General features: G+C 57.0%; 1 protein-coding gene across 3 annotated transcripts in view; it reads right to left on the reverse strand.

The window, feature by feature from the left end:
- Positions 1 to 25,512, reverse strand: part of CCDC85C (coiled-coil domain containing 85C) — a 91,965-nt gene extending 66,453 nt beyond the window's left edge. The window contains exon 1 of one of the 3 annotated variants that reach the window (XM_054447569.2): positions 24,436 to 25,501. In XM_054447569.2, the coding sequence (XP_054303544.1) occupies positions 24,436 to 25,228 (793 nt within the window). In that variant the 5' untranslated portion in view covers positions 25,229 to 25,501. Of the gene's footprint in view, positions 1 to 24,435 lie in introns of all 3 variants that reach the window. The other 2 variants (XM_063652065.1, XM_063652064.1) reach the window with 2 other exon arrangements.
- Positions 25,513 to 26,108: the final 596 nt, after the last annotated feature.

Raw genomic sequence — 26,108 nt, forward strand, 5'->3', positions numbered from 1 at the left:
AGGTGACAGGTGGATGTGGTCCGTGTCACCCTGCTGGTGTTGACACACTCCCTGCCCCGCCTCCATCCACAAGCCCTGCTGGGGCATGGAGGAGGGTGCTCTCTTACCAACACTTCGGGCTGAGAACCCGCAGACTCTCCATTGCTCATGAAGCCCCTACTGCAGGTGAGGAAACTGAGGCACAGAGTCCGAGAGAGCTGCTCAGGTCACACCATGGAGGCCTGTCTGACCCAGGTGGCCCTGAGTCCAGAGGTGCCCGCCTGGGTACTCACACAGTCCCCTGGGCTCCTGAGTGCCTTTTCCCCTATGAAATGACATCAGGGAAACCCCCTGTCCTGGGGCTGAAGTTCTGCCTCCAGCCTTGGTGCCAAACAAGCCAGAGAAGTGGCAGGGCTGCCTCCACAGGCACCGTCCTGGACGCAGTGTCCCTGTGCACACCTGTGGAACCTGCTCTGCCGGTAGAGGAGGAGAAGTGGGGGAGGGGCACAGGGAGGCCCAGTGTGACTCTGAGTCTGCTGTGGGCTCAGAGATACTCACAGTGAGTAGGACCTACAGGGGAGCTGGCAGGGGCCTGGGGTTGGGGGCTCCCCCTATCCTGCCCTCCCAGCCCTAGTCCTTCTGCCCAGATTCCAGGGCATGTGTTCCCAGCTGCCCCACTGACTGCCTCACTCCCAACTCTTCCTGGAGCCTTCTCCAGGGCCCAGCCCTAGACAGCCCAGGCAAGAAACCCAGAAGGAAGAGGTGGGGCCAGAAAGGCGAGGACTGGATTCGGGATTGAGGTGGGGGCTATGGTCAGCTCCCTGGGGGAGGCAGCAGGAGGCAGGGTCAGGCCTGGGGGAGTCCAGGGCAGCGGGGGAGAGGTCCCCACATGTCAGCTCCTGCCTGCTGTCACCTCTCCTGATTCCTTCCCCATCCCACTCAGGAGTGGGGGTGGGGGATCCCATCTCACTAATGAGGAAACTGAGGCACACACGGTTGTTGGTTGTTAGGCTGTCTACCAGAGGTCGCCCAAGGCCAGGCCACCCTGCCCACCCCCGTCTGGCTCAGTCCCAAGACTCTGGGAGTCTCGGCCAGGGTAGGGCATTAATGACCTCAGCAGCGGGCCACAGTGAAAAACCCCACACACCCCACATACCCCGGAGTGAGTCACTTGGGCAGGGTTGGCCCCTTCCTCTTGGCCTCACATTCCTAAACAGTAGACACCTTCCAGGAATTCGATCAGCAAAGTGGCTGGAGCTGCTGGGACAGACAGCCATGCAGGCCTGGCCCCCAGCACACCCAGAGGAAGGAGAGGCTGGGTGGCTCAGGTGTGGCCCCGGAGCTCAGCAGGCCCAGCCCCCAGGGACACAGCCCACATGCACAGTGGGTGACAGACCAGCTAAGATATAGCGCTGTCCTAAGGCTCAAGGCAGAGACTGCCATTAACACAGCCTAGCCCAGACAGAAGAGCATACCTCCCAGAGTCACTGTGAGTACAGTGGGGGAGGCAGGAGGGGCTTTTGGACACTGAGGTCGCTGGAAAAGCAAGCAGAGGGCGGCATCTCAGCCACAGGCTGGAGACATGCGGGACGTCCTCAATGAGGGGAAGAGGGGAAGGGGGTGGGGAGGGAGGGAACTGGAGGTGGAGAAGACAGCCAGGGAAAGCGGGGAGGTATGAAAACGCCTGGGTAATGGTGTTAAGGAACTGCCACTCATGGCCAGGCATGGTGGCTCACGTCTGTAATCCCAGCACTTTGGGAGGCTGAGGTGTGTGGCTCATCTGAGGTCAGGAGTTCAAGACTAGCCTGGCCAACATGGTGAAACCCCGCCTCTGCTAAAATTACAAAAATTAGCTGGGCGTGGTGGTGGGCGCCTGTAGTCCCAGTTACTTGGGAGGCTGAAGCAGGAGAATGGCTTGAACGCGGGAGGCGGAGGTTGCAGTGAGCCAAGATTGCACAACTGCACTCTAGCCTAGGTGATAGAGCAAGACTCCATCTCAAGAAAATAAAAAAAGAACTGCTGTTCATCTTCTTCCAGAAGACATGGGAGAGGAATGTGGCAAAGGCGTCCGAGCCCGATCACAGAGCACCTCCAACTTTATTTTCAGAATCCTGAACCTGATGCTGAGGGGTCCTCAGAGAGCCGAGGGCTGGGTAGGGGCTGTGTTTCAGGAAAGACAGAGTGAGGGCTGGAGGAGACCATCCTGGAGGCAGGGAGGCCAGCTGGGAGGCTGGTTCCACGATCGCTGAAGCAAAGAGGAGGAGTGGGAGGGTGAAACCCCGCCATCGGTACTGGAGAAGGAGTGGCAGGTGTGCCCAGTGCCACCATACCCTGGCCAAGGCCACAACCACGCTCAAACCACTGGGCTCTCCAGGGCAAAGACCTGGGCAAGACAGGATGGACACAGCCTGGTCAACCCAGAGCCCCGTGAGCAGACCACCAACTATGCCACACCAAGCTGGTCAGACCCACCAGATGCTGGACCCCGCCTGCAAAGAACACAGCCCCTGAAGATAATCGTGGAAGTTCTATCTTCCAAGACAGAGCTGCCAGGTAGGACAGCGTATGGAGCCTCACACCTGGGGTCTGGCCTCGCTCTCCCCACCCGTGGTCACTCACAGCCACTCCACGGGTGGGCAGAAACCCAGCGACCGGTGCAGGGCTGCCTGCCTGGCCTGGGGTGTCCATGACCCTCGCCTCGGCCACCGCACAATCGCTCCCTTTGTTCCCCGGCTCCCCATTGTCTGCAATTCTCTCGCCTGCCTGCGCCAGGCCAAAGGAGGATTTCCAGGGGGATTTCTCAATGGGCTCGCAGGGAAACATCCTGTCGGCGGGACCTGCTGCTCACAGCCTTCCTTGAAAGGCCACAAAGCAGGATGGGGGCCAACGACCCTTTGTAAATGACCCCAGATGTGAGCAACTATTTTAAACCGAGCCATCTTCGGGCTGCATGGTGGATAAGGAGCTGGTCAGAAAGGTCGTTCCGTCGTAACAACTAAAACCTGCGTCTTCCCGTGACTGACCATGACTGACGCATCATGGCAAGTCACTTCCCGGTGTGAACCCCCCTTGGCTCTTCCCAACAAGGCTGTGAAGGACGTCAGAGTGTGCCCCACTTCCCCAGGGGGAAACCGAGGCTCAGGAAGCTGAGGCACATCCCCTTGTGTGACCTAGTCTGAGCTGTTTCAGACACACATCCCCATGTTCACTCAGGATCAGCCATCTCAGGTGGCCACACCCAGCAGGGGCGGGGGGGATGCTGGCAGAGGCCTGTGTGTTTCCAAGGCTGTCCTCTCCTGACATGGACGGGGGTACCAGGCCTGGCCCCACATCACTGTCAGAAAGGGGTAGGCGCGGCCTAGCAGACACAGCTGCACTTCTGACGATGACCGCCCTGAGGTCCCCGGGGGGACGTCCACACCATGGAACAAGCAAACAGCCACTTCGCATGAGGTGTACAAAGAACAGGCAGTGATGTGACAAGGTATTCTCCACCTGCGCATGTAAAAAGAGTTGGGATCAAAAATGGTAGGAATACCATGTGGCAAAATGTGTTTTTGAAAATGGATGTCTTGTCTATGATCATACTACAGTGAACGCACCTGATCTCAGCTGAAAATGGATGTCTTGGATAGGATCCTGAACAGAAAAAAAAAAAATGTTAAGTCGGCTGGGCACGGTGGCTCATGCCGGTAATCCCAGCACTTTGGGAAGCCAAGCTAGGTGGATCACCTAAGGTCAGGAGTTCAAGACCAGCCTGGCCAACGTGGTGAAACCCCCTGTCTATTAAAAATACAAATTAGCCAGTTGTGGTGGCACGTGCATGTAATCCCAGCTACTTGAGAGGCTGAGGCAGGACAATCACTTGAAACCAGGGGGCAGAGGTTGCAGTGAGCTGAGATCGTGCCTCTGCACTCCAGCCTGGGTGACAGAGCAAGACTCCGTCTCAAAAAAAGAAAAAAAAAGTTAAGTAAAAACTAGGGAAATGTGAATCAAGAATAGATTCTAATTGATACCAATCAATACGGGTTCATTCATTGTAATGAATGCACAAGACCAGTTAAGAACTTAATAGGGGACACTGGGCACAGAGTTTATACGAGAACTCTCTGTATCTCCTCAATTTTTCCATAAATTTAAAATCTGCCCTAGGCTGGTCTTAGTGCAGCGTTATTTACAACTAATTGATCACAGTCAGTTATAGATTTCTTTGTTCCTTCTCCACTCCCACTGCTTCGCTTGACTAGCCTTTTAAAATATTCTTTTTAAATGCCTTTTAAAAAAATTAAACTAAAAAAATTTTTTAAAAGATAAAACTGCTCTAAAAAACAAAGTTTATTTTTAAAAGTGTGTATAACTGGCCGGGCATGGTGTCACACCTGTAATCCCAGCACTTTGGGAGGCCAGGGCAGATGGATTGCCTAAGGTCAGGAGTTTGTGGCCAGCCTGACTAACATGGTGAAACCCCATTTCTACTAAATACAAAAAATTAGCTGGGCATGGTGGCACATGCCTGTAATCCCAGCTACTTTGGAGGCTGAGGCAGGAGAATCACTTGAACGTGGGAGGCGGAGGTTACAATGAGCCAAGATTGCACGATCGCACTCCAGGCTGGGCAACAAGAGCGAAACTCCTGCTCAAAAAAAAAAAATCCTGGGCACGGTGGCTCACGCCTGTTATCCCAGCACTTTGGGAGGCCGAGGCGGGCGGATCACAAGGTCAGAAGTTTGAGACCAGCCTGGCCAATATGGTGAAACCAAATCTCTACTAAAAAAATACAAAAAATTAGCTGGGCGTGGTGACAGACGCCTGTAGTCCCACCTACTCTGGAGGCTGAGGCAGAAGAATCGCTTGAACCTGGGAGGCAGAGGTTGCAGTGAGCCGAGATCGCGTCACTGCACTCCAGCCTGGGTGACAAAGCGAGGCTCTGTCTTTTAAAAAAAAAAAAAAAAAAAAAAGCGCATATAACATACACATGTGATAAAATCTCATAAAACACTGCACACACACAGAAATGAGTGTGTGTAATAGGCGGGTGCAATCTGAGCTCAGGTTTGCAGTCGAGGCTGCGCTGTGTTGCTGTCATGGTCCTGGCTTTGATAATGCACTCCTTACGTGAGATGTCACCACTGGGGGAAGCTGGGGGAAGGGTACGCAGAAGCCCTTTGTACTACTTTTGCAACATTTTTTTCTTCTTTTTAGAAAAGGGGGGCTCACTATGTTGTTCAGGCTGGCCTCCAACTTGCTGGGCTCAAGTAATCCTCCTGCCTTAGCCTCCCAAGTGGCTGGGACTACAGGTATCCATAACCGTGCCTGACTTACTTTTGCAACTTTTTGTGAGGGTAGGATTAAAGATGATTTTTAAATCATAATTTTGAACATTACAGTGTCTTCCAAGTGTTTCCACAATGAGCAATGGATTATTTAGGGGCAGATGATTCTCTGCACCTCCACCAGCGATAAATCACGTGGTGGTGGGGAGTGGAGCCAGTGGTCCAAGGACCAGGTGAGATAGCAGCTGGGAGGTCCTCCTGCCCCCATCCAGGCAGGGTGCTTGTCCAGCAGGCCACCCAGAGCACACAAGCATCCTTGCACACCATCACCACACACTCCCCCTTGCACAGAGACCAGACAAAGAAGCGGGCTACCTTGCTCCCCAAGCCTGGTGGGGTTTATGTGTCATGTTACGTCAGCAGAGGTTCTAGCCTCCCTGAGCTCCTCTCAGTGGAATCTCAGGATAAATTAGGAAGGCAGAACTCAGGCAGGTGTGTACAGTGCACGAGAAGAAAACTATCACATGGTGGACACTGAAATGTAAATCCTTCATGGCTTTGCAGCCAGAATAAGTTTTCTTACCAGTGCTCAACTTTCAAGCCCACGTAACTGCCCCACTGCCCACAGAGGGGGAAAAAAAATCACACTCCAAATAAGAACTGCCTCGGGGCTGGGCGCAGTGGATGCTGTAATCCCAGCACTTTGGGAGGCTGAGGCAGGAGAATTGCTTGAGCTCAAGAGTTTGAGACCAGCCTGGGCAACACAGCAAGACCTTGTCTCTACAGAGAAACATTTGTTTTAAATTGGCCAGCCATGGTGGCACACACCTGTAGTCCCAGATACTCAGGAGGCTGAGGCAGAAGGATCTCTTGAGCCAGGGAGTTGGAGGCTGCAGTGAGCTAAGACTGGGCAACCGCACTCCAGCCTGGGCCACAGAGCGAGACCCTGTCCCCTCCACCCCCAAAAAGAAGAACTGCCTCCATACCACACCTGTTCAGTCCTCCCATGGGAAGCAAAGACACATGCCAATAACCAATAACATGTCACTGTGGGCCACACTCACAGTGGTACGCAGAGACTCTCTGGGTGCTGGGGTCAAAGGTAGTTAGTTCTTTTTCTAAATTTCCTACAATAAACAGGAAATAGTTTGGGAAGAAGAAAAAGTTACTAATGGGGAAAGGCTGCTTTTATGTGGAAAGAGCACAGAGAGCTGGTGTGGGCAGGTATCAGGTGTGGGGACCCCAGAGCCAGAGTGCTAGGGTCAAACCCCAGCTCTGCCGCTTCCTCCACTGGGACCTTCTTGGGCAAGTGACTTCACGTCTCTGTGCCTCAATTTGCTCTTTGCTCAAATGGGGGAACATAAGTGTCTTTGCCCTGCAAGGGTCAAATGAGTGAATGTGTAGGAAGTGCTGAGTGACTGTTAGCTATTATTGTTCCTACTATTATTGTCACCACACACGCGTCTTGTTTGATCCTCAAGAGCCCATACGATGGGATGGCTGGGACACCTCATTAACAGACAGAAAGGTGTGGCACGCGTGTCTGCAGCCTTGTCGGAGATCACACGGGTGGATGCACGACTAGCGTTCAGATGCAAAGACCCTCCCTCTGGGCCCCCTCAGGTAGCACAGACCCTCGGGGCACCAGCCAGGTAACTAAAGACCTCCTCACCTGGGGCCACCTGGCAAGGTGGTGTGGCTGTCCCAGCCCTTTGCCAAACACAGCAGGGAGGTTAAGACCAAGACCCTTCTTCCCTGGACCTTAGGCCTAAAGCTAGAAGGTGGCCCTGCTCTGCTGTCCCTTTCTGGGCAGGACCTTCTTTCCAGGTTGCCCTTCCCTGCCTTGGGTGGCACCTAGACCAAGCAGTAACAATGACCCCACATGACTCTGAGGCCCAGAATCAGGCAGGGCTGGAGGGGAGCTCAGGGACCCCTTATAGATGAGGCTCCAAGGAGGGGGCACCTGGCCAAAGTCCCACCATGAGTGCAGGGCCACACGGGGCCAGAGCCAGTGCAGGGTGAGTGCAGGGCCAGTTCTCCCACAGAGAACTCTGCCCCCGCCCCTCCCTACACCCAGAAGGGCCAGCTCAGAGACGCCAGGCCCCATCTGTCTCCCAAGCACCAGCAAGCAAGGCATAGCCTGGAGGGTGAGGACGTGGCCACCAGCAGGCACCAGAGGCACAATCCCCTTTGCCACAAATGCCCCTCACAGGCGGCGGCACTGCTGAAGAAGATGGCCCAGTCTGGAATGGAAAAGGTCCAGGGTGCTGAATCACCAAAACCTCCACCTCCCCAGGCGGGAAACTGAGGCACGTGGTGAGGGGCACTTGTCTGAGCACCACACTAGGGAACCCACTAGAATATGCTAGAGTGGAGGCATGGATAGGGTGCATGTGACATGCCATGGGCTCAGGGGCTCCGCTTCCCATCTGCACGTTTACGACACTCAGGCAGCCCCGAGGGTTCCTCCTCCTGAAGCCCTTTCATGATAAACGCATCCATTTTTAGAAAGAAGGCTCTTTAATGAGGCATTATTTCCAGATGCCAACTCATCACTGTCACACATGAGCCTCTCCCTGTCTGAGCCACTGGAGACGTGGACAGCAGCAATGTGTCGGCGGGGGACCCCCAGCCAGCCATTCTGCTCCACCGGCCGCCCCTTCCACCCTATGCCTGCCACTGTCCATCAAGGCCCCCCGGCCAGAGGAAAGCCCTACCTATAGCACACCCCAAATCCCACCAGGCGGCCTCAGGGCTGGGGCACCACAGCCAAGCCCGCAGCCACAGGCAGCACTCCTGCGCTCACAGAGGGTCTCTGCCCTCCTACCGGGGGCCTGCTTGCTCCTGGGGGTGACAGTGGGAGGGACACCCCAACAGAGCAATAGCCAAGGTCCCAGCCAGGCCCACCAGCCCCTCAAGGCCCATCCCACCATCCTGAAGTTCTGGACAGCCTCGGCAAGGAGACCTCCCTCTTCCTCCCAGATTCCTCCCTAGGCCTGCCAGAGGTCTCACACCACCGTGAGGCATTAAAGGGATAAAATCTCAGGACGGAGATAAAGGGTGCTGGCACATGATTCCAGGCAGCCCCTGCCTCGGGAGAATCCCGGGTTCAGAGCAAGGATGAGTCACCGTGGCCTGTCCCTCCAAGACCTTCCCCAACATCCTTGCAGGGCAATTAACTGTCTGCTAAAGCCCTCAGAGCCTCATGACCAAAAAATAGCTCAGTGCCTAAAGTTAATGGTCAGAACTAAGCCTCATTTAAGGCCTCTGGGGGAGATTTTGTTTAGGAAGAAAAGAAAAACCAAGAACAGGGCACATGGATTTATTCCATCCCCCATGGGATGGCCCAGAGAGCTCTAAGCCAAGCGTCTGCCTCACAGGGGACAAAGACCTTCCAAGGCTCCCAGCCAGCCCTGTCCCTCACAGCCCCTCCGCAAGGTCAGTCACTCACCCACTTCTGGGCCACACTGCCTTGCTCATTGTTCCCAACTGGGAAAGGCCATGGGCCTGGCGTTGGGGAGAGGCCTAAGCACCTGAGGGCAGCCACGCATCTCAGGAGGCAGGCCGGCCAAGCAGGGACCCTGGAGCAGAACCCCCACACAGCCATGCGCCTGAGGACCTCTGCACCCCCTTATTGCACGGGGGCTGACTCTACCTCTCCTGCAGTCTCATCCCCGGGCGCTGAGTAAGACGGTGCAGCAGGCAGGGGGCCATTCTAGCCTGGAGCCCCCACATCACAGCCAGCCACAGAAATGTCTGCCATACAAATAACAGAGCCACACTGCCCTCCTGGCCAGCTTCTTCATCCCTGTTCTCGTGGAGAACGTGGCAAGCCCCAGTCCAGCGCCCTCCGGTCTCCCCTCGGCCCTCCCAGCTCGCCTGTGCCTGCCACCCCTCACCTGAATCCCCTTCCACACCCCCAGGCCTGCACAGGCCTCCTGGGCTGGATTCCCCACTGGGTCTGTCGTCCCAGTTCCTCCAGCTGCCAATTGCAGACCAACAAGGGGCAGGTAGGGCTGACTGGGGAGACAAGAATCTCAGCCGAACACAACAGTCACCCTGGGGCAGCCTTTCCCACTACAAAGGAATGCCGAGTTCAACCTGCTTGGGATGCAGCTGGCATGGTTGTACACCAGCACCTTTCTGAGTTAAACATTGGTGAGGACACCCACCCAGGGTGGCTTCAGCCAGGCCGGCCAGTCCTGTGCACAAACCACCTTCTCCTCACCCCAGGCCCCGCCGGGTGCTCCTAAGCCTGCCATTTCCAGATGCCAATGCCAGTCAATGCCTGTATATTTACCCAGAGAAAAGAGAGCCCACGGACCCATCCAAAAGTCACTAGAGGCCTGGTGTGGGAGTACGAAGGAGAGATCAAAGCTGTAATTCAAAAGAAAATGAGACTTTCTCATTTTTATTCTGCTCCTGCTGGCGATGGCGCTGGCCCAGGAGGCCTGAGGAAGCGAGCTGGGGGGAGGCAAGCCTGGCACAGGTGGTGGCAAAGGGTCCCCTGGCTGCCCTTTCTGGTCTGGGGTCAGGTCATTCCCCCACCCGGATAAGCACTTGGAAGGTGGTCCTGAAGTAAGAAACCAGGCTACTGCAGGTCTTCAAAGCCCCAAGCAGCAGGAATACCCAAAAAAGCTCCCAAAAGTACTGGTTCTACTAGGTGCAGGGAAGAGGCCAAGCTAGGAGCAGCCTGGGGCAAGGCTGACAAAAAGGATGGCCTGGGCTCCTAGAGCTTCCCCAAGTTCCTCTGGGGTCTCCAAGCACCATGGATGTGAACCAACTGCTTCACCTCACATGTGGGTAAACTGAGGCCTGGGGAGACTGGTCACAGACTGAGGCAGAAAGAAAATAATCAGGAGGAAGAAGTCCAGGAAGCAGATGTTTTCATGAAAACATCGACCCAACCCTAAAGCCCTCATATAAACAAAAAACAGCTTCAGGAAAGAGGCTCAAGCAGCGTCAACAGAGTGAGCCGTGAGGACAGCAGGCAGGGGTGAGCACAGAGCCATGGCCCCGGATCAACAGAGTGAGCCCTGAGGACCAGCAGGCAGGGGTGAGCACAGAGCCACGGCCTGGATCAACAGAGTGAGCCCTGAGGACAGCAGGCAGGGGTGAGCACAGAGCCACGGCCCCGGATCAACAGAGTGAGCGCTGAGGACCAGCAGGCAGGGGTGAGCACAGAGCCACGGCCCGGATCAACCGAGTGAGCCCTGAGGACCAGCAGGCAGGGGTGAGCACAGAGCCACGGCCCCGGATCAACAGAGTGAGCGCTGAGGACCAGCAGGCAGGGGTGAGCACAGAGCCACGGCCCGGATCAACAGAGTGAGCGCTGAGGACAGCAGGCAGGGGTGAGCACAGAGCCACGGACCAGATCCGCCCGACAACAGACACAGCCAGGACGGCTGGGCGCCCAGGGTAACCGGCACCCGCAGAATGCTGTTGGATTTTACTCGACTCTATGCCTTTGTGTTCTGTGTGGAGTTTCCCGACCACGAACATGCATTCAGTTGATCTATTTTTATTTTTTAAAGGCTTCAGGCAGGAGCCTCACCAACCCTCCTACCTGGATTCTTCATCTTTCCTGAGTCATGGACCACTTTGGCTCTGATTAGAGCTGCAGTCCCTATTCCAGGAAAAATGCAGGGCTGCACAGTCATTTTGGGGGCTCAGGGGTCCCAGTTAAGGAGTCTGTGGATGCACTGGCTGATGGGTTGCAGAGGCCACTGCCCATGTGACCAGTGCAGAGAGGAGGACAGGCTGCTGAGAGGAAGCAGGAGCTGCTATGGGGCCATGGGCGGCCCTGAGCTGGCCCAGGTATCTGCCTTCTGTCATGACCCCCAAAATAAAGCAATAGCCAGGAGGATCACACCGCTGCCTACACCCCTGCCTGCGCCCAGGGGGTCCGAGAGCCCAAGTGACCCCCTCCACTGCAGCCACGCCTATGGCGCATTTGCTGCAGGCAGGAGGGCAGACCCCGGGGATGGCCACTCTCCCTCTGCCTCCCTCCAGCTCAGAGTTTGGGTCGCACCAAACAAGAGGTCTTTTCATCCAGGGTTTCGCACAACATTTCAGCGCCACACACTTCCGAGCAGATCATGTTGCCCACACCAGACCAGCACTCATGGGGGACAAGCTTTTAACTCAGTGGAGAGGGATTAGAGTTTCTGCAGATCAGAGCAACCCTGGGGTGGGGACGCCAGCAAAAGGGTAAGAAGCATCCCAAGGCCTCCTGACCACTTCTGGGGTCCTCCAAACTTCCAGTCTTGGGGACCACCCTCCAGGGTGGGGGCACCAGCAGGAGGGCAGGCAGCATCCGGAGGGCCTCCTGACCACACTCCCTGCGCTGTTCATCCAACCTGTCAGCAGGAGGAGTGTGACAGGGCAGAGCTGGAGCAGGCAGAGGCATTGGTGGCAGGCTCACCAGAAACCCTCGGCTGACGGGGACAGCTCACCAAAAAAGGAGCAGCAGGAGAAGACTGGGAGGCCTGGGGTTGACGCGGGTACCGGGGGCCTCCAGGGCCATTGACATCAGAGACCCCCTTGCCTGCCACATCTCCCCCTACCATCAACACTGCCATTGCATTTCCAGAATAAGGCAGTTTGGAAAGGTCTTTCTTCCTGGTGGTCTAGTGGCGAAAAAAAGGAAAATAGAAGGGGCTTTCGTGTGACCTTCCCAACCAACAAGGTCGGGGAAGCCTCTGTTTATGGATGAAGCAAGTGTCCCAGCCAAGTCCTAGCAGGGGACAGGTTGGGAGCTGGGCTGGGGTCGGTCTGACCCAGGTCCAGTCTCCCTGTGCACTCTGCTGCTGTAATCACACTGATGCCACCCTGACACCCCCCAACCCCCGACCACCACACCAGAGGCCCAGTGAGTCACGGCAGGAAAGCACAAGGCTGCAGTGAGCAGGGGCCAAGCCCAGAGTCAGAGCCTCAGCTGCAGTGCTAATGGCCTCATCTACCAGGGACGGCCAGGGTAACGGCCGGCAGCTGGACACGGCAGCTCATTTAACCTCAACAGGCACCTGCCTGCCACAGCCGCTGCCAAGGGGAGGCGGCAGCACAGAGGACAGGAGGGGAGGACGCTCAAAACCCTAGTGACAAGGCCAGGACAGTCTGCAGCCTCTCTGGGAGGGAGGGGGTGCCTCGCTGGCCGATGTCCAATCCGCCCCCACCCCACCGTTTAAAAGCCACGTTCTTTGTTTTCTGATCCTGAAGCCTTTGTGGCCTCGCTTTGAGAACAAGGTGCTGGCGGCTGGGAACAAGTTGGCTGGGCTCTGCCGGGGAGACCCCTGGAGCTGTGCAGCCGTCTCTGGGCTTAGGTTTCCTGCCCAGACACGTGGACCCCGACATGCGCCCGCTCAAGGCTACCAGCCTCTTCTATGTGGGCAGGCCTTGCACCCACGGCCGCAGGACATCCTCCAAGAGCCTGGCCTGGGGCTGCGGAGGCTCCCGCGGCTCCCACGGATGCTGAGTGCGCAAGGGCTGCAGGTCCCACATCCTGTAGCCCAGCCACCTGCAAAGGCTGCCCTGCACCTCAGAGGAAGGGCGGGATTTCACTCCGCGCAGGAGGCAGGATGGGGGGCCACCTGAGGGCCTGCAATGTGCCTTCTGCATGGCAAGTGGTCCTGGGGCCACAACTCCAGGGCCAGGGTGGTAAAGCGCTGCAGCCGGTGGGGAGGTGGCAGGAAGCCCCGACTCCATACTCAGGTGTCAGGTTTCTTTTTTCTTTTTTTTTTTTTTTGGAAATGGAGTCTCACTCTGTCACCCAGGCTGGAGTGCAGTGGCATGACCTCTGCTCACAGAAACCTCCACCTCCCAAGTTCAAGAGATTCTCCTGCCTCAGCCTCGCGAGTAACTGGGATTACAGGCATGCACCACCATGCACAGCTAATTTTGTATTTTTAGTAGAGATGGGGTTTCACCATGTTGGCCAGGCTGGTCTCGAACTCCTGACCTCAGGTGATCAGCTCGCCTCGGCCTCCCAAAGTGCTGGGATGACAGGCATGAGCCACCACACCCAGCCAGGTTTCAGGTTTCTTTCCGTGGACAAGTAGGAGTTGCAAAGCCCAAGGAAGAATCGTCTAGACCAGCGCTGCCCAGCAGAATTCCCTCGATGGAATTTTCCTCATCTCGCTGTCAGCACGGTACTAGCCCGTGCAAAGGCAGGGTGGAGTACCGTGCAAAGGCAGGGTGGTCGGTGCGGCTGCATGTCACTTAATTGTAATGAAAGTGAATTGAAGCAGCTACATATGGCTAGTGGACACCACTCGGGGTTAGAGCCAGGAAACCTTGACTGTGAGGGGTCGTGGGTTAGGCAGGGGAGCAGGAGTGCAGGGGAGAGAGGAAGGGACCCAAACCCAGAAGACACAAGGTGAATAGCATAGTGACCAGTAGCAATCTGGACACCTGAGCCTCAAGGCCAGGAGCAAGAGGTAGGGAGAGACTGCTCAGCCCGGCCCAGGGCAATGTTTTCCCTCTGGGCAGGAGGGGCTGGAGAGAGTGCTGGAAGTTGCTCAGGGAGGTCCTAGGTGACCAGCACACCACCCCATTCTGGAAGACAAGCCCAGGGGGACATCAAATGCCACCAGGAAGTTGAGATGAGAAGAGGCGGCTGGACAGAGCCAGAGCCACCATTCCCAGGGTTTGGGATTGCCCAGGGCCAAGGAGCAAACATGGGGAAGGAGGTGGCCTCAGCCTCTAGGGTTTATCCTCTGGCAAAGGGAGGAAGGCCAAGGGGCACAGCGGTAGACAGGAGGGACTCTGTGTTGCTTTGGACCAGGAAACGTGAGCCTCTTTGTGGGGAAGGGGCCAGAGGACAGACCCAAAAGGAACAAGAGAAAGGAGACAATGGCGGAAGCCGAGAGAGGTCCCCCAGGAGGGGCTGGGCAAAGGCGAGGGGGAGAAGAGGGGAGACTTCCCCTGCCAGCCAGGACAGAAGGTGCTGAAAGAGGGAGAAACTAGCTTCTTAATTTTCTGGAGAAAGGGTGGGTGGGTGGGGGGAGTGTCCCATTGTCCCACCAGCCGCTGAGGGATATTAAGCAGCCGGGAAACAGAGCCTTGGCACGGGCAGTGTGGCCGGAACCCGCCACAAAGGGCCACTCCCAGAGCGGGCTCATTAGAGAGCCGGGCCGGTGCCGTGCACGGTGACAGGCGGGCGCATTCAGGGCCCCACACAATCGGGCCCTTGTGGCGGGCGGGGGAGCACCGCGCTCAAAGGAGCCTCTGATTCCTAGACAAGAGCGGGCCTCCTTCTTGCCTTACAACCTGGGAGCCAACGGAAAGACAGATTTGGGAAGACAAAGAGATGCTTCCCCTGACAGTGGATAGTCTATTTTTGGAAATGGGTCGACTCTTCTCCGTAGCTGCCGTTTTGGTGCCACCGGCCCTGCCTGCCTCTGTCCCCTTCAAAACAGCCCAGAAAGGCCTCTGCCTCACCTGTCCAGCCCTGCGAAAGGGGGGTGGCGAAGGCAGCCGCCTCCATGGGGATGCATGGCAGCTGATTCGAGTTCCTGGGGCAGGGAGGTAGGGGTGCAAGCCAGGGTGCATCCAGGGCCCAAAACGGCATTCCACGGCCTCGCCAAAGCCATCTCCCCGGCGTCCATGCAGCACAGGTCAGCGAGGGGGCAACACAGGCAGGGCCGTTTACCCCTCACTGCTAACGTGAACTGACACCGGCCTCCCAACCCTGGCCGGCCAGGCTCTGTGGTGCCCAGTGTGGGCGCATCCTCGCCCCTAGCTGGCCTGCTGGCAGGGCCCATGGCTGTTCTCCGGGATCCTGGCTCTGGCCACCCAGCAGAACCCCCAGAGCCTTCACAGCCTCCAATGACACCAGGACCAACTGCACCCATCTCTGGGGCTGGGCACAGGCACTGGTATTTTTTAAAGTTTTCTAAGTGATAGCTAATATACAGCCACAGTTAGGAACCACTGGTAAAAGCCAAAAGGTATATATTTTAGTAATTTTTCAGGGGAAATGGGGAAGGTGGGGTTGTGTAAATCACCACACTCCTGAGGAGGTTTGATTTTGCTGGGGGCAGGGGCGGGGGCAGGGGGTGGGGAGTAACTTATTTAACTCGGTGCCAAGTGTACAAATGAGAAAAGAAAGACAGGTGGGCAAAGTGGGTCAACCACTACCTGGCACCTGGTCAGTCCTTCCGGGACTGTTCACTCCTCCCTCCAACACTGACTATGCATTGCAACAACATTCTGGACTGGGAGAGAGACAGGACTGAAAGCGGAGGAACCTCGAGTCCAGGAACATGCAGCCTTGTCCCCAGCAAACCTGCACGAGGAATCAAAGCTCAGCATTCTCCTCTTGCACTAAACCCATTACTGAGTCCTTTAAGCAGAGGCAATTAGATAGGGGAGGCAGGTACTTCCACTGGGGCCCTGCAGGAGGGGAGGCTGGCCTGGGCCGGGGTCTCAGCCTCAAACAGCGTTTAGACAGGTCACCATCTCTAGGCCCCACAGTGGGACCCATGTGGTCACAGGCAGCCTCACCATCCCCACACCTGCCCCAAGGCAAGGACCAACCACCAGGCAGGTGATAAAACCCAAGCTGTAGGATATAGGAAGAGAATCCCCAGGAATATAAAAGAGCTGGCTCATAGGACCACAGAGTGACCGATAGGAGGCAGGACGGGCAGGGGAGGCCACCCCTTCCTTGTGGCTCTGAGTCAAAGGGCCAGAGGAGATGAGGGTCCCTGGGACTCTCAGCTCAGCCCATCCAAGCTTCCCATTTTACAGATGGGAAAATGAGGGCCCAGGGAGAGGAACAGACTTACACATGGTTGGGTCTCAAGTGGGCTGAAGCCACTGGTTCTGTCTGGATTGTCCACCACAGAACAGTAGTAATCTTCCAAGACCCCTAGGCAGGGAGCATGTCAGCTGACAAGGCCACTCAGGCCCAGCAGGTGATGTGTCTGCATATTTATCAGGTGGGGAGCAGGGGAAAGATGGGGACAGGCTGTAAAAAGTTTCCAGTTTCTAACAGGACTTCTAACAGGTAACTCTGGGTCCTCTTGGAAAGTCCATCAGAAAAGGTTAGAGCTGGAACTGCCCACACCCCAAAGGAAAGCCCAACCCAGGGACTTCAGGGACAGTGGAAGAGGCTTCAGAGACCCCACCTGCCCTGGCCCTGCTCACTGCCCCAGTGCTTGTCCCGGGTCCCCACTCATCCATCACCCCAGCTGAACCCAAGGTGCAGGCAAATGCCCACTGCATGCCTTTGCTCGGCTCTTCTTTTTGTTTTGGTTTCGTTTGGTTTTGGTTTTGGTTTGTTTTGTTTTGAGATGAGTCTTGCTCTGTGGCCCAGGCTGGAGTACAGTGGCACGATGGCTCACAGCAACCTCTGCCTCCTGGGTTCAAGAGATTCTCCTGCCTCAGCCTACCAAGTAGCTAGCATTACAGGCGCATGCCACCACACCTGGTGAATTTTTGTATTTTTAGTAGAGATGGGGTTTCACTGTGTTGGCCAGGCTGGTCTTGAACTCCTGACCTCAGGTGATCCGCCCGGCTCGGCTGTTCTTTCTGCGAAGCTTGGTCTCTCTTCTTACCTGCTCTCTTCTGCTTTTACTAACTCCATCTTCAAGGCCCATCTCAGTTCCCAATTCAGCCACCCCTCCTCCGAGCTCCCAGCACACCTGAAGAGCTTAAGAGCCCAACCTGGGCATTTCCTTGAGGGAAAGGGGCATGATGAATAATCACACCCACAGGGCAAGGGAACCGGGACATACCGGCTGGCACAGACTCTGGGTTCAACTGGACGGGAGTCCCTGACCCGGCCCAGCCCCACCCTGCCCCTGCTGTGACTTGCCTCACCATCCTGGGCCTGTTCCTTAGATGAAACGGGGACCCCACTGGGGACCAGCAACTGTTGTGCGAGGCGAGTGAGAGAAAACCCAGTTGCTGTCAGCACAGTGCCAGGCACACGTTTGTTCCATCCAAAAGACTTTCAGAACCTGCCACTCTGTGCCAAGGCTGGGAGTCAAGAGGACCAGAGTCCCAGGCTCATAAACTCCCAGACGAACAGACAGTAACGACAGAGGGCCCCAGGCGGGCAGGGAGGGCCCCAGCACCCATGTGGCTGGCCCTGGGGTGGGCCCCTGTCTTTCTCAAGTCTCTTAGTGCCTTAGGACTCTGTGAAGTTTGCTCAGGGGTTTCCGGCTCTCCCAGGCCTGGCATTTGCTCCACTCTCAGATACCATCAGCCACAGATACAGTCTACTCAAGAGCTTTTCCAGGGGCACAGAGGGGAAGACCTGCCAGCAAATGTGCACATGGGTCCTAAGACACGCCCCACATTACAGCTGGGAAGGGAAAATGCCCAGCATTGAATTGAGGAAATGGCAGAATGTCTCTGCCGTTGAGGAATCAGGAAGAAGGAAAGGGAATCAGACCCTCGCTTCCTCCCCAGGGCCACCCACTGTAGTTAAACATGCTCCACGCCTCTGTCTGAACAGTATACATAAGGCAAACCCAAGAACACTTACAGGCAGTCAATACAATCCTGATCTTTCTGCTCTGCTCCCCACAAGAGCTGGAGGTCAGCAGTGACCTGCAGAAGAGCTGGCACCCATCCCCAGGTGACCCGGCTCCAGGCCTGCCTAGAACCCTCTGCCTGTGGGGACAGGGGATGTATGAGTGTCCAATCCTGGGTGCTTGCTTAGGGGAAGGGGACCATTCTTGACATGTTATGACCAAAGAAGCATCAAGTCCCTTCAGCAGACAAGTTTGTTCCTCTATCCCAAAGCTTTTGGGGATGCCAATAGGGTCTCTTGTTGTTATGTAGCAGGGAGATGAGAATTCTGAACCCCAGAGCAGTCCCTGCCTAGATCCCAGACGCTGATCCCAACCACTCTAGATGTAGGGGTGGGAGTAGCGGGGAGCAGCATCAGCGCTAGGGATGGGGGGCACAGCAGCCACCTGGGAGTGGCAGCATCTCCCACCGGCGCTGTCCTGCCTGAGCCCCACCCAAAAGCTTATGACACCTGCCCTAGAGGACAGAGGTCATGAGAAGGCAGACAGCAGCTGAGAGCAGGACTTTGGAGCAGGCTCACCAGGTCTGGAACCTACAGAAGGTTCTCTCCTGTGGCCACTCTCCTGGCCAAGACCTCCTCCCAACAGAAGCCCTCAGCTTCCAGCCCCTGCTCCCCCAGCCCAGCCCACACCACAGTGGTCACCAGAGTGATGCTCCAGAACCACCACCCTCGAAGCCAGACTCCAAGAATCACTGCTCAGGAGGCACTCAGACCTCAGAGGCAGTAAAATGCTCAGTGAAGTCCACAGACGCTTCCCTTCCTCCTGAAGAGCAAATTATCACCTGTGAGGTCAAGTCCCACTTCCCAGCTGGCTCTGGGTTCAACCAGATTGGGTTGAACACACACATTCAAAGCTGGCATTTTCCCTTCCCAGTTGTAATGTGGGGTGTGTCTTAGAACCCACATCTCAACCAGATTCCCAGAGCTGTCTGGGGTGTCCACAAGCCCCATCCTCAGTGGATTCAGGAATGCCGCTTCTCAGCGTCCACGCAACCTCCCCTGACGCAGCGCTCCCCAGCCCTGGAGGCAACACAGGCCACCTGGGCCACTCTTGTTTGTGGGCACTGAAGTCTGAAAAGCTGGGACTTTGGGGTCCGCCCTGTGGGGCTGCACACAGCACTAACCCCCCTAAGAGTTATCTCCCCACACACATCCTGGGTCCTCCACCTTGCAGGCCCCAGGTTCTCAATGCCATGTTCCAGATCCCACTTCCGGACCTTAGCCATTCTTATTCCTGCCTGGAATGCTGGCTCCCTCCATTCAACTAGATGAGGACTCAGCTGGCTCCCACCCTACACTGCGCACCAGCATGTGTCAGGGGATCTCCCACTCCCACCCAGGGGAGGCAAATCCGCAGAGGCCAGGAAATAATGAAAGGACATGGAACCCATCCTTTAAGGCCCAGTTCTAGGATCGAGACATTATTAGCCTCAGGATATAGATGAAGAAACTGAGGCTTGGAGGTTCAGTAAGCTGCCACGGCCATAAAGCAAGTAGCAAAGCCAAGATTTACCCAGGGCTCTCTGACCCTGGAGCCAGATCACTAACCAGAGGGCTACAGTGCCCCTCGGCATGCAGGGTGCCGAGCGCTGCAGTGGGAGACGGAGCCTTCGCACATCAGGAGCTGCTACCCACCAGAGGCTACACATATCACTCATTATACACCCTCCTCCCTCAACCCAAAGGTTAGTAACATTTTCCCACTTGGCAGAAGAGAAAAGAGAGGCCCATGGAGGCTCAGGAACTTGCTTAACAGACTTCCAATTCTCTGCGCAAATGAAGGCAACAAGCATGGATTGGAAAATCCCCACAGGCGGAAAACGGATTAGGAGCAACCGCTGATTTCCTTCTGTATCACGTGCTGGTCCTGGGAACTCAGAGGCCAAGCCTGAGCAAGAGGTCTGGTGGGGCGACTGCTGCGGTGGGAAGCCAGCCTCGTGCAGAGAAGTGAGGGAAGGAGAAACCAAGAGGTGGGGAGGCACAGCCATCGCAGGGAAGGTGGCCCGCCCTGCACCGCCTTCCCCCATTCCTCCATGCCAGGACACAGGGAGACAGGAATGAGGCCCCGGGCCTGGCATCCTGGGAGGAGGTGCCCTGTCTCTGTGGCAGAGGTCACCACTCCCCTGGAACTCTCTGGGCGGCAGGCACAGGGCCATGGGCTCAGAACTCTCACACAGGAGACCCAAGACGCATCCTAGGCCCCCCCAACCAGCCCCACAGGACCTAGAGCAAGTCACCACACCACCACTCCAAGCCCTGGTTTCCCCATCTAAGATATGGAGATGCTGAGGTGTCCCTCCTGGGACCATTTGGAAGCTCTGAACAGAATGGAATTGGGACTGGGATGCTGTTTGTGGCAAACTGTGAAGCAATGGGCACAGCTTACCCACCCTTGGGTCACCTGCCTGGGAGCCTCTCAAGGCCAGCCCTCCCTTCTGAGGCCCAGCATCCCAAGGCCATTGATGGATCCCTTGGGACAGGCTGAGGAAGGAGGGGGAAAGGCTTATCTAACCCACCCCATTGTCTTCACTGACCTTTGCTCCTGAGCTTGGCTGGGTTTAGGAAAAGCAGCCTTATTAGCCAAGCTGCTGCACAGAAAAGACCTATTCAGAGTTAGCGTGCTCTGTCTTCTAAAGGCCCAGACCACCCCGTTCCATCCTCCCTCTTAAACCAACAAAAACACAAGCAGGAGAACAAATCTGTCTCATTTTGAGAAGCTCAAAATTTTAATCCGAACTTTGAAAAGTAAATGGGGCTCATCCACAGGCTTGCTAGAATCCTGGTTCCTCCGGGTTGGCTAAAGGGGAGTGGACCGTGGAGGAGCAGGTTATCAGGGGAGGGGAGGAAATGCCTGGCAACGGGCAGGAGCGGGGCACAGGAGACAGGCGGAGGGGCAGCTGGAAAAAGAACTGAAAATTCTTTTGTTTGAAAATCCTATCAGTTCATGAAGGAGAACCTGACTTTCTGGTGTTGGGGTTTACCTGCCTCAGTGTGCCACACTGTACTAGAGCAACACACACCCCAGTCCCAAGTCCAGTCAGCCCAGACCAGACCTCTACCAAAGCCAGCAAAGGCGAGTTGCAGTGGCTCACGTCTGTAATCCCAACACTTTGGGAGGCCAAGGCAGGAGGACTGCTTGAGCCCAGGTGTTCGAGACCAGCCTGGGCAACATAGTGAGACCTTGCCTCTACAAAAAAATCAAAAATTATCTGGGCATGGTAACACATGCTTGTCATCCCAGCTGCTTCAGGAGGCCAAGGCAAGAGGATTACTTGAGCCCAGGAGGTTGAGGTTGCAGTGAGCCATGATGGTGCCATTGCACTCTAGCCTGGGTGACCAGTGAGACCCTGTCTCTAAATAAATAAATAAATAAATAAATAAATAAATAAATAAGCAGCCAAGGAGAAAAGCCTATTTGCATGTACATACACAATACACAGGCCCGCCAGGCCAGCCTCAGCCAGGGCTGCCTTGCATACAGATGGGCCACCTCCCACCTCAGCCACTACAGTCTGCTCAGGGCACCCAGCAGGGCAGCAACTGCCACCAGCTTCCCAGAAAGGACAGCAGGGCCACCGTCCTCACTAGCTCATCAGCAAGTGCAGCCACACAAGAGGCTCAGATGCAAACATTCAGGTGAGCTGCCTAAGCAGCAAGCACTTTTGAAGAGGAAACCGAGGTCTGTTGGGAGAGCCCCAAGGACCCTAACAACAGGAGAAACCTACTGTGTGTAGAACCTGACCTCACTCAACCTTGTGTGGATAATGGGGCACTCTGGGTTCTGTCCATCTTACAGAAGAGGAGCACAGAGAGGCTTGGCCAGTTAATAACTTGCCCAATAGACATGGAGGAGCTGAGATTCAAACTCAAGACACCCTGAGCCTCTGGGTAATGGGGTTATCAGCCATCTGCTCAGTGGTCATTGATAAGGAAGTGACACTTTCCAGCATGGGAGAAAGAGGGCAAACCTGGGTCAGGAATAGGGAGTCACCAGTGTCCCCTGATTAATAGTAACAGCAAACATGACAACAGGCCAAGGGCACAACAGATTCAGACCCACGGCCTGAACAGGAGATGATCATGGCAGCAAACCCACCCAGGACAGGTACTTCCAATGTCAGCCACCTTCCCAGACAAGGGTAGGAACCCCTTTAAGCCTCCACTTGCTTGTCTGTCAAATGGGGATAATACTGCTTCCCCAGGGTTCCTGTGAGAAGCAAAGATCAAACACATAAGGCGTGAGCCTGGTGTCTGACCCCACTTTAGACACCACCCAGACAGAGACTCATTATCTCCCTCAGCTCAGGCCCAATCTTTGCTCAATTTAAAGCTACAAGTTCCAGAATAGAAAAGCCCAGTTTCACCAGGCGAGGTGGCTCATGCCTCTAATCACAGCTACTTGGGAGGCTGAGTTGGGAGGATCACCTAAGCCTGGGAGGTTGAGGCTGTAGTGAGCCATAAGTGCTCCACTGCACTCCAGCCTGGGTGACAGAGTGACACCCCGTCTCGAAAAAAGGGGAAAAAAAGAAAGAAAAGCTCAGTTTCTAAGAGAAGGGCCTTTCCTGGTTTCCAAGCATTCCATTTATATTAGTGGGGCCATATCCCAAGGCCACATGTGGCTTTAAGAGACAAAACTAAATAATAATAATTCCATCTGTAACTGAAATTGGTAATAATAATGCTGAATTTTCATTTCATCCCAAAGCAAAGGTTTGCTGCCACAACATTTGTAGCAGTCCTGTGCTAAGTGGGCTTGGGGGAGGATGGGTTCTGTGGGAAACCCTATACTTCAACCCCCCACTGACCCCCAGTGGGGGAGAAAACTCAGTGTAGCCTAGTCCTCCACTCCTGTATTATTCACTCTCGCAGCTGACATGCTGGGCCAGACTGGGGCCTCATCTCCTTGCCCAAAACATGACAGAGCCTTTCCTGCAAGTATGCTCTAAACACTCCAGCCCTCCAGTGTCCTGCAGAGAGGCACTCTTGCCAAGTGTCATTGATGACGCAGCTGAAAACCAGAAACATTTCATTTTCCAGCCACGAGACTGCAGCAATCTGCTCCTTTGTACTGCACTTGGGGAAACTGAGGCCCAGATAACTGACCCTTCAAAAGCCCCCAGGACGGCAAAGTCAAAGGGGCTGAGGTGCTCTAACCAGCCCCAACAAATTAAACCACCTAACTTTGCGCTACTCCCACTGCCCTGAAGCAGCCTGTGGTGGGAGGTGGGGGTAGATACAGTGTTACAAAGAGAAACCTGAGTTGTAGCCATAGATTGCTAATCAGTAACAAAATATCCCTCTAAACCCAGTCCTGCCTTGAACCCACAGGCTCAGGATGGTAAATAAAGGAAAAATATGCTGCACTGCCCCCGCCCCACCTCCACGGGTATGTCTCCCACCCCAGCCCCCACCCCAACACGCCTGCAGAGGCCACTTGGCCACCAAACTAAGGAGAAAACGTCCCTCCCCAGCTCAGGCTGAGGGGTTCTGGGGAGGGCAGTTATTTCAGGCTTAGACACACTTTCTCTGAATTAGGAAAAGCTTTAAAGGGAACCAGAAAGGGCTGTTCATTCTCCACCTTCAGGCAAAAAGTTCAGGCAGTTGCAACTACCAACAGAAGTGGAAGCCAAGCTACCAAAAAAACGTGGAAGAACAGGGAGGCCCTGTATCCATCGGCAAGGAGGAGAAAGCTGGCAGGGCGCAGAAGGGCTGAGCAGGGGGCTGGGAGAGGGAGCAGGCTGCAGGATCCCACAGCCCCAAGCTGGGGCCACCCTCTGCACTGGGCGCAGCAGTAACATGGGCGTAGAAGACAGACGCTGACAGAGGCCAAAGGTCCTCCCACCCACACCCTGGTCACGGATGACCACGGCACTTCCTGTAAGGCGATCAACAGTTTAGAAATCCCTTCAGAAGGTTTATCTCCACCTCAAACCCACGATACAGAGGTCATCATCTCCATTTTACAGACAAAGAAACTGAGGCACACAGAGGAGAAAAGCTCTAGAATCCGTTCCAAATACATCTCCCTCGGGAAAGTCTTAGAGTCTCGGCTGAGAAAGGTCCCAGGACTAGAAGGGCGGAATTTATGGCAAACCAGAAAGGCTCTGAGCCCCAGGCCTCTTCCCAGCTGCCTGTGGGTCTCAAGCGGCTGCCTGTGCACCCTCCCAATCCCCACACCCGACTGCAGAACTCCAGCCACCGCACACACGTGGACACTGCTTGGTTTGGAGGACACCTGTTGCTGCAAGAGGGGAAATTCATCTGCGCTCAAGGGGCTTTGTATCCTTTTCTGTTTAGAACTTCCGGCTACTAGGTAAGGATTTCCAAGGCTGGGATGAGGCGCCCACCGCCAGCCCAGCAGTGACAGACCCTAATTTTGGCAACTACACCCGCTAGAAACTTTTCTGGGACCGGACCGGCAGCAGGTTCTGAGCTGGACAAAAAGACGCTCCACCACTGAACCGGCCCACACACCGCCCCAAGCCCCACTTTCGGTGGGTGCGGGATCCATGACAGCTGGAGGAGGTGTCTGGAGTGGCGGCCGCACGAGTGGGACCGCCAGGGACCACCTCCTCTCGCCGCAGCCTGGGAAAGGGGCTGCAGCCAGGGAGACCCGCGCTGCCCGATCCGTGTAGTCCTTACCGTGCAGACCGTTGGGGATGCTGCGGTGGTGCGGCGGCGCCGACAAGTCGTCCAGGGACCGACGTGTGGCTCCTGCCTTGCCGTCGGGGGCCTTGTGCGGCCCGGGGGGCAGCAGCGGGGGTGGGACGTGGTGGTGGTGGTCGGGGCTGCCGCCGCTGCCCGCGCTGGACGTACTGCTGCCGTCGCCCACGTCGCGGGCCCCCGCGCCGGGCGCGCCACCCGCCAGCGGCCCACTCAGGCTGGCCTGGCTGTCGATGGAGCTGCGGGAGCCGGCGCCGCCCACGCCGCCGCCGCCACCGCCTGCGCCCCCCGTCGCCGCCAGTGCCGCGCGCTCCTCGTCCAGCAGCAGCACCAGCTCCTTGAGCTCCAGGTTCTCGCGCAGCAGGGCCTCCTGGCGCGCCTCGAGCTCGCGCAGCTTCTGCTGCGAGCGGGCCACCTCGTGCCACACGGCGCCCGCCGCGTGGCGCCCGAAGCGCTGCCACTCGCGCGCCAGCTTGCGCCCCTTCTGCCGGTCGTCGTCGAGGAAGCAGCAGAGCTCGCGCAGCTCCTGGTTGTCGTCCTGCAGCCGCTGGTTCACGTCCTTGAGGCCGCGGATCTCCAGCAGGTGCTGCTGCAGCCGCCGGTTCACGTCGCGCATCAGGCCGCCGTGCTCCAGCATGAGGCCCACCTTCTCGCCCTCGGCGCGCCGCAGCCGCCGCGCCAGCTCCTCCTTGCTCCAGCGCAACAGCTCCTCGTCCGGCACCTGGCTCAGCTCCTCCGACGCCGCCGCCGCCGTCGCCGCGGGCTTAGCCATGGCGGGGCCGTCACCGCGGCATCGCCCTCGCCCTCGCCCGGCCGGCGCTTCCCCGCGCCGGGGCTCCGCTGGGCCGGTCCGCGGGCGGGCTGGGGGCGGCCGGGGGCGCGTGCGGCCCGCCCCGCGCCGCCTCGCGCGTCCTCTCGCCGCGCCCGCCGGGGCCGCCCGGGAGCCCGCGCGCCTCGGGGTTGACGAGCGGAGGCGGCTGCTGCGTCGGCGGCCGCGGTGCCGGGCGCTCTCAGGGCTCTGGCAAGGCAGGCGGAGGCCCGCCCCCGGCCCAGCTCCCGGAGCCCCCGCCGCCCCGCCCACCCCGGGCGGAGAGTGGGCGGGGCTCCGAGGCCCGGCCCCGCCCCCGAGGGCGACTGGGGAGCAGAGGAGCGGCCCCCGCCGTCCCCCTGCGCGGTGCGCCCGCCCGTCCAGTGCCCTCTCAGAGGCGCGTTCCGGCCGCGGTCCCGCCCTCCCGGCCGTGCGATTGGGCCGCTCCGGGGGTGTGCGGGAGGGGCGGGGCGCGCGCGGGGGGAGCTGCGACGGTGGTACGGTCCATCCGCGGGGTTTCCGACCCCCGCCCGCAGCCGGCTCCCGGCGGTTCAAGTTTCTGCGCCCGGAGGACGCGGCCTTGGCCAATCCCAGGGCTACAGGGCGCTTTTAAAATGCAGGTACGGCTGCGGGGAGGGGGACGGTGGGAAAGGTAGGGCCGGGCTTCCCTTAAAGGCGACGCGCGAAAATAGCAGTCGAGCCCCCTCCCCGGCCCGCGTCCCCCGTCCTCCTCCCTCTTCCCAGATAAACAAATACCCACGATCTGGGCGACGGCGCCCCTTCTCCCTCCCGGGGACACCAGAGTTCAGGGCAGTCGGAGACACAGCGAACAATAGGACTGTGA

This window comes from Pongo pygmaeus, chromosome 15 (assembly GCF_028885625.2).
Source record: "Pongo pygmaeus isolate AG05252 chromosome 15, NHGRI_mPonPyg2-v2.0_pri, whole genome shotgun sequence".
In the NCBI taxonomy this organism is placed as follows: domain Eukaryota; kingdom Metazoa; phylum Chordata; class Mammalia; order Primates; family Hominidae; genus Pongo; species Pongo pygmaeus.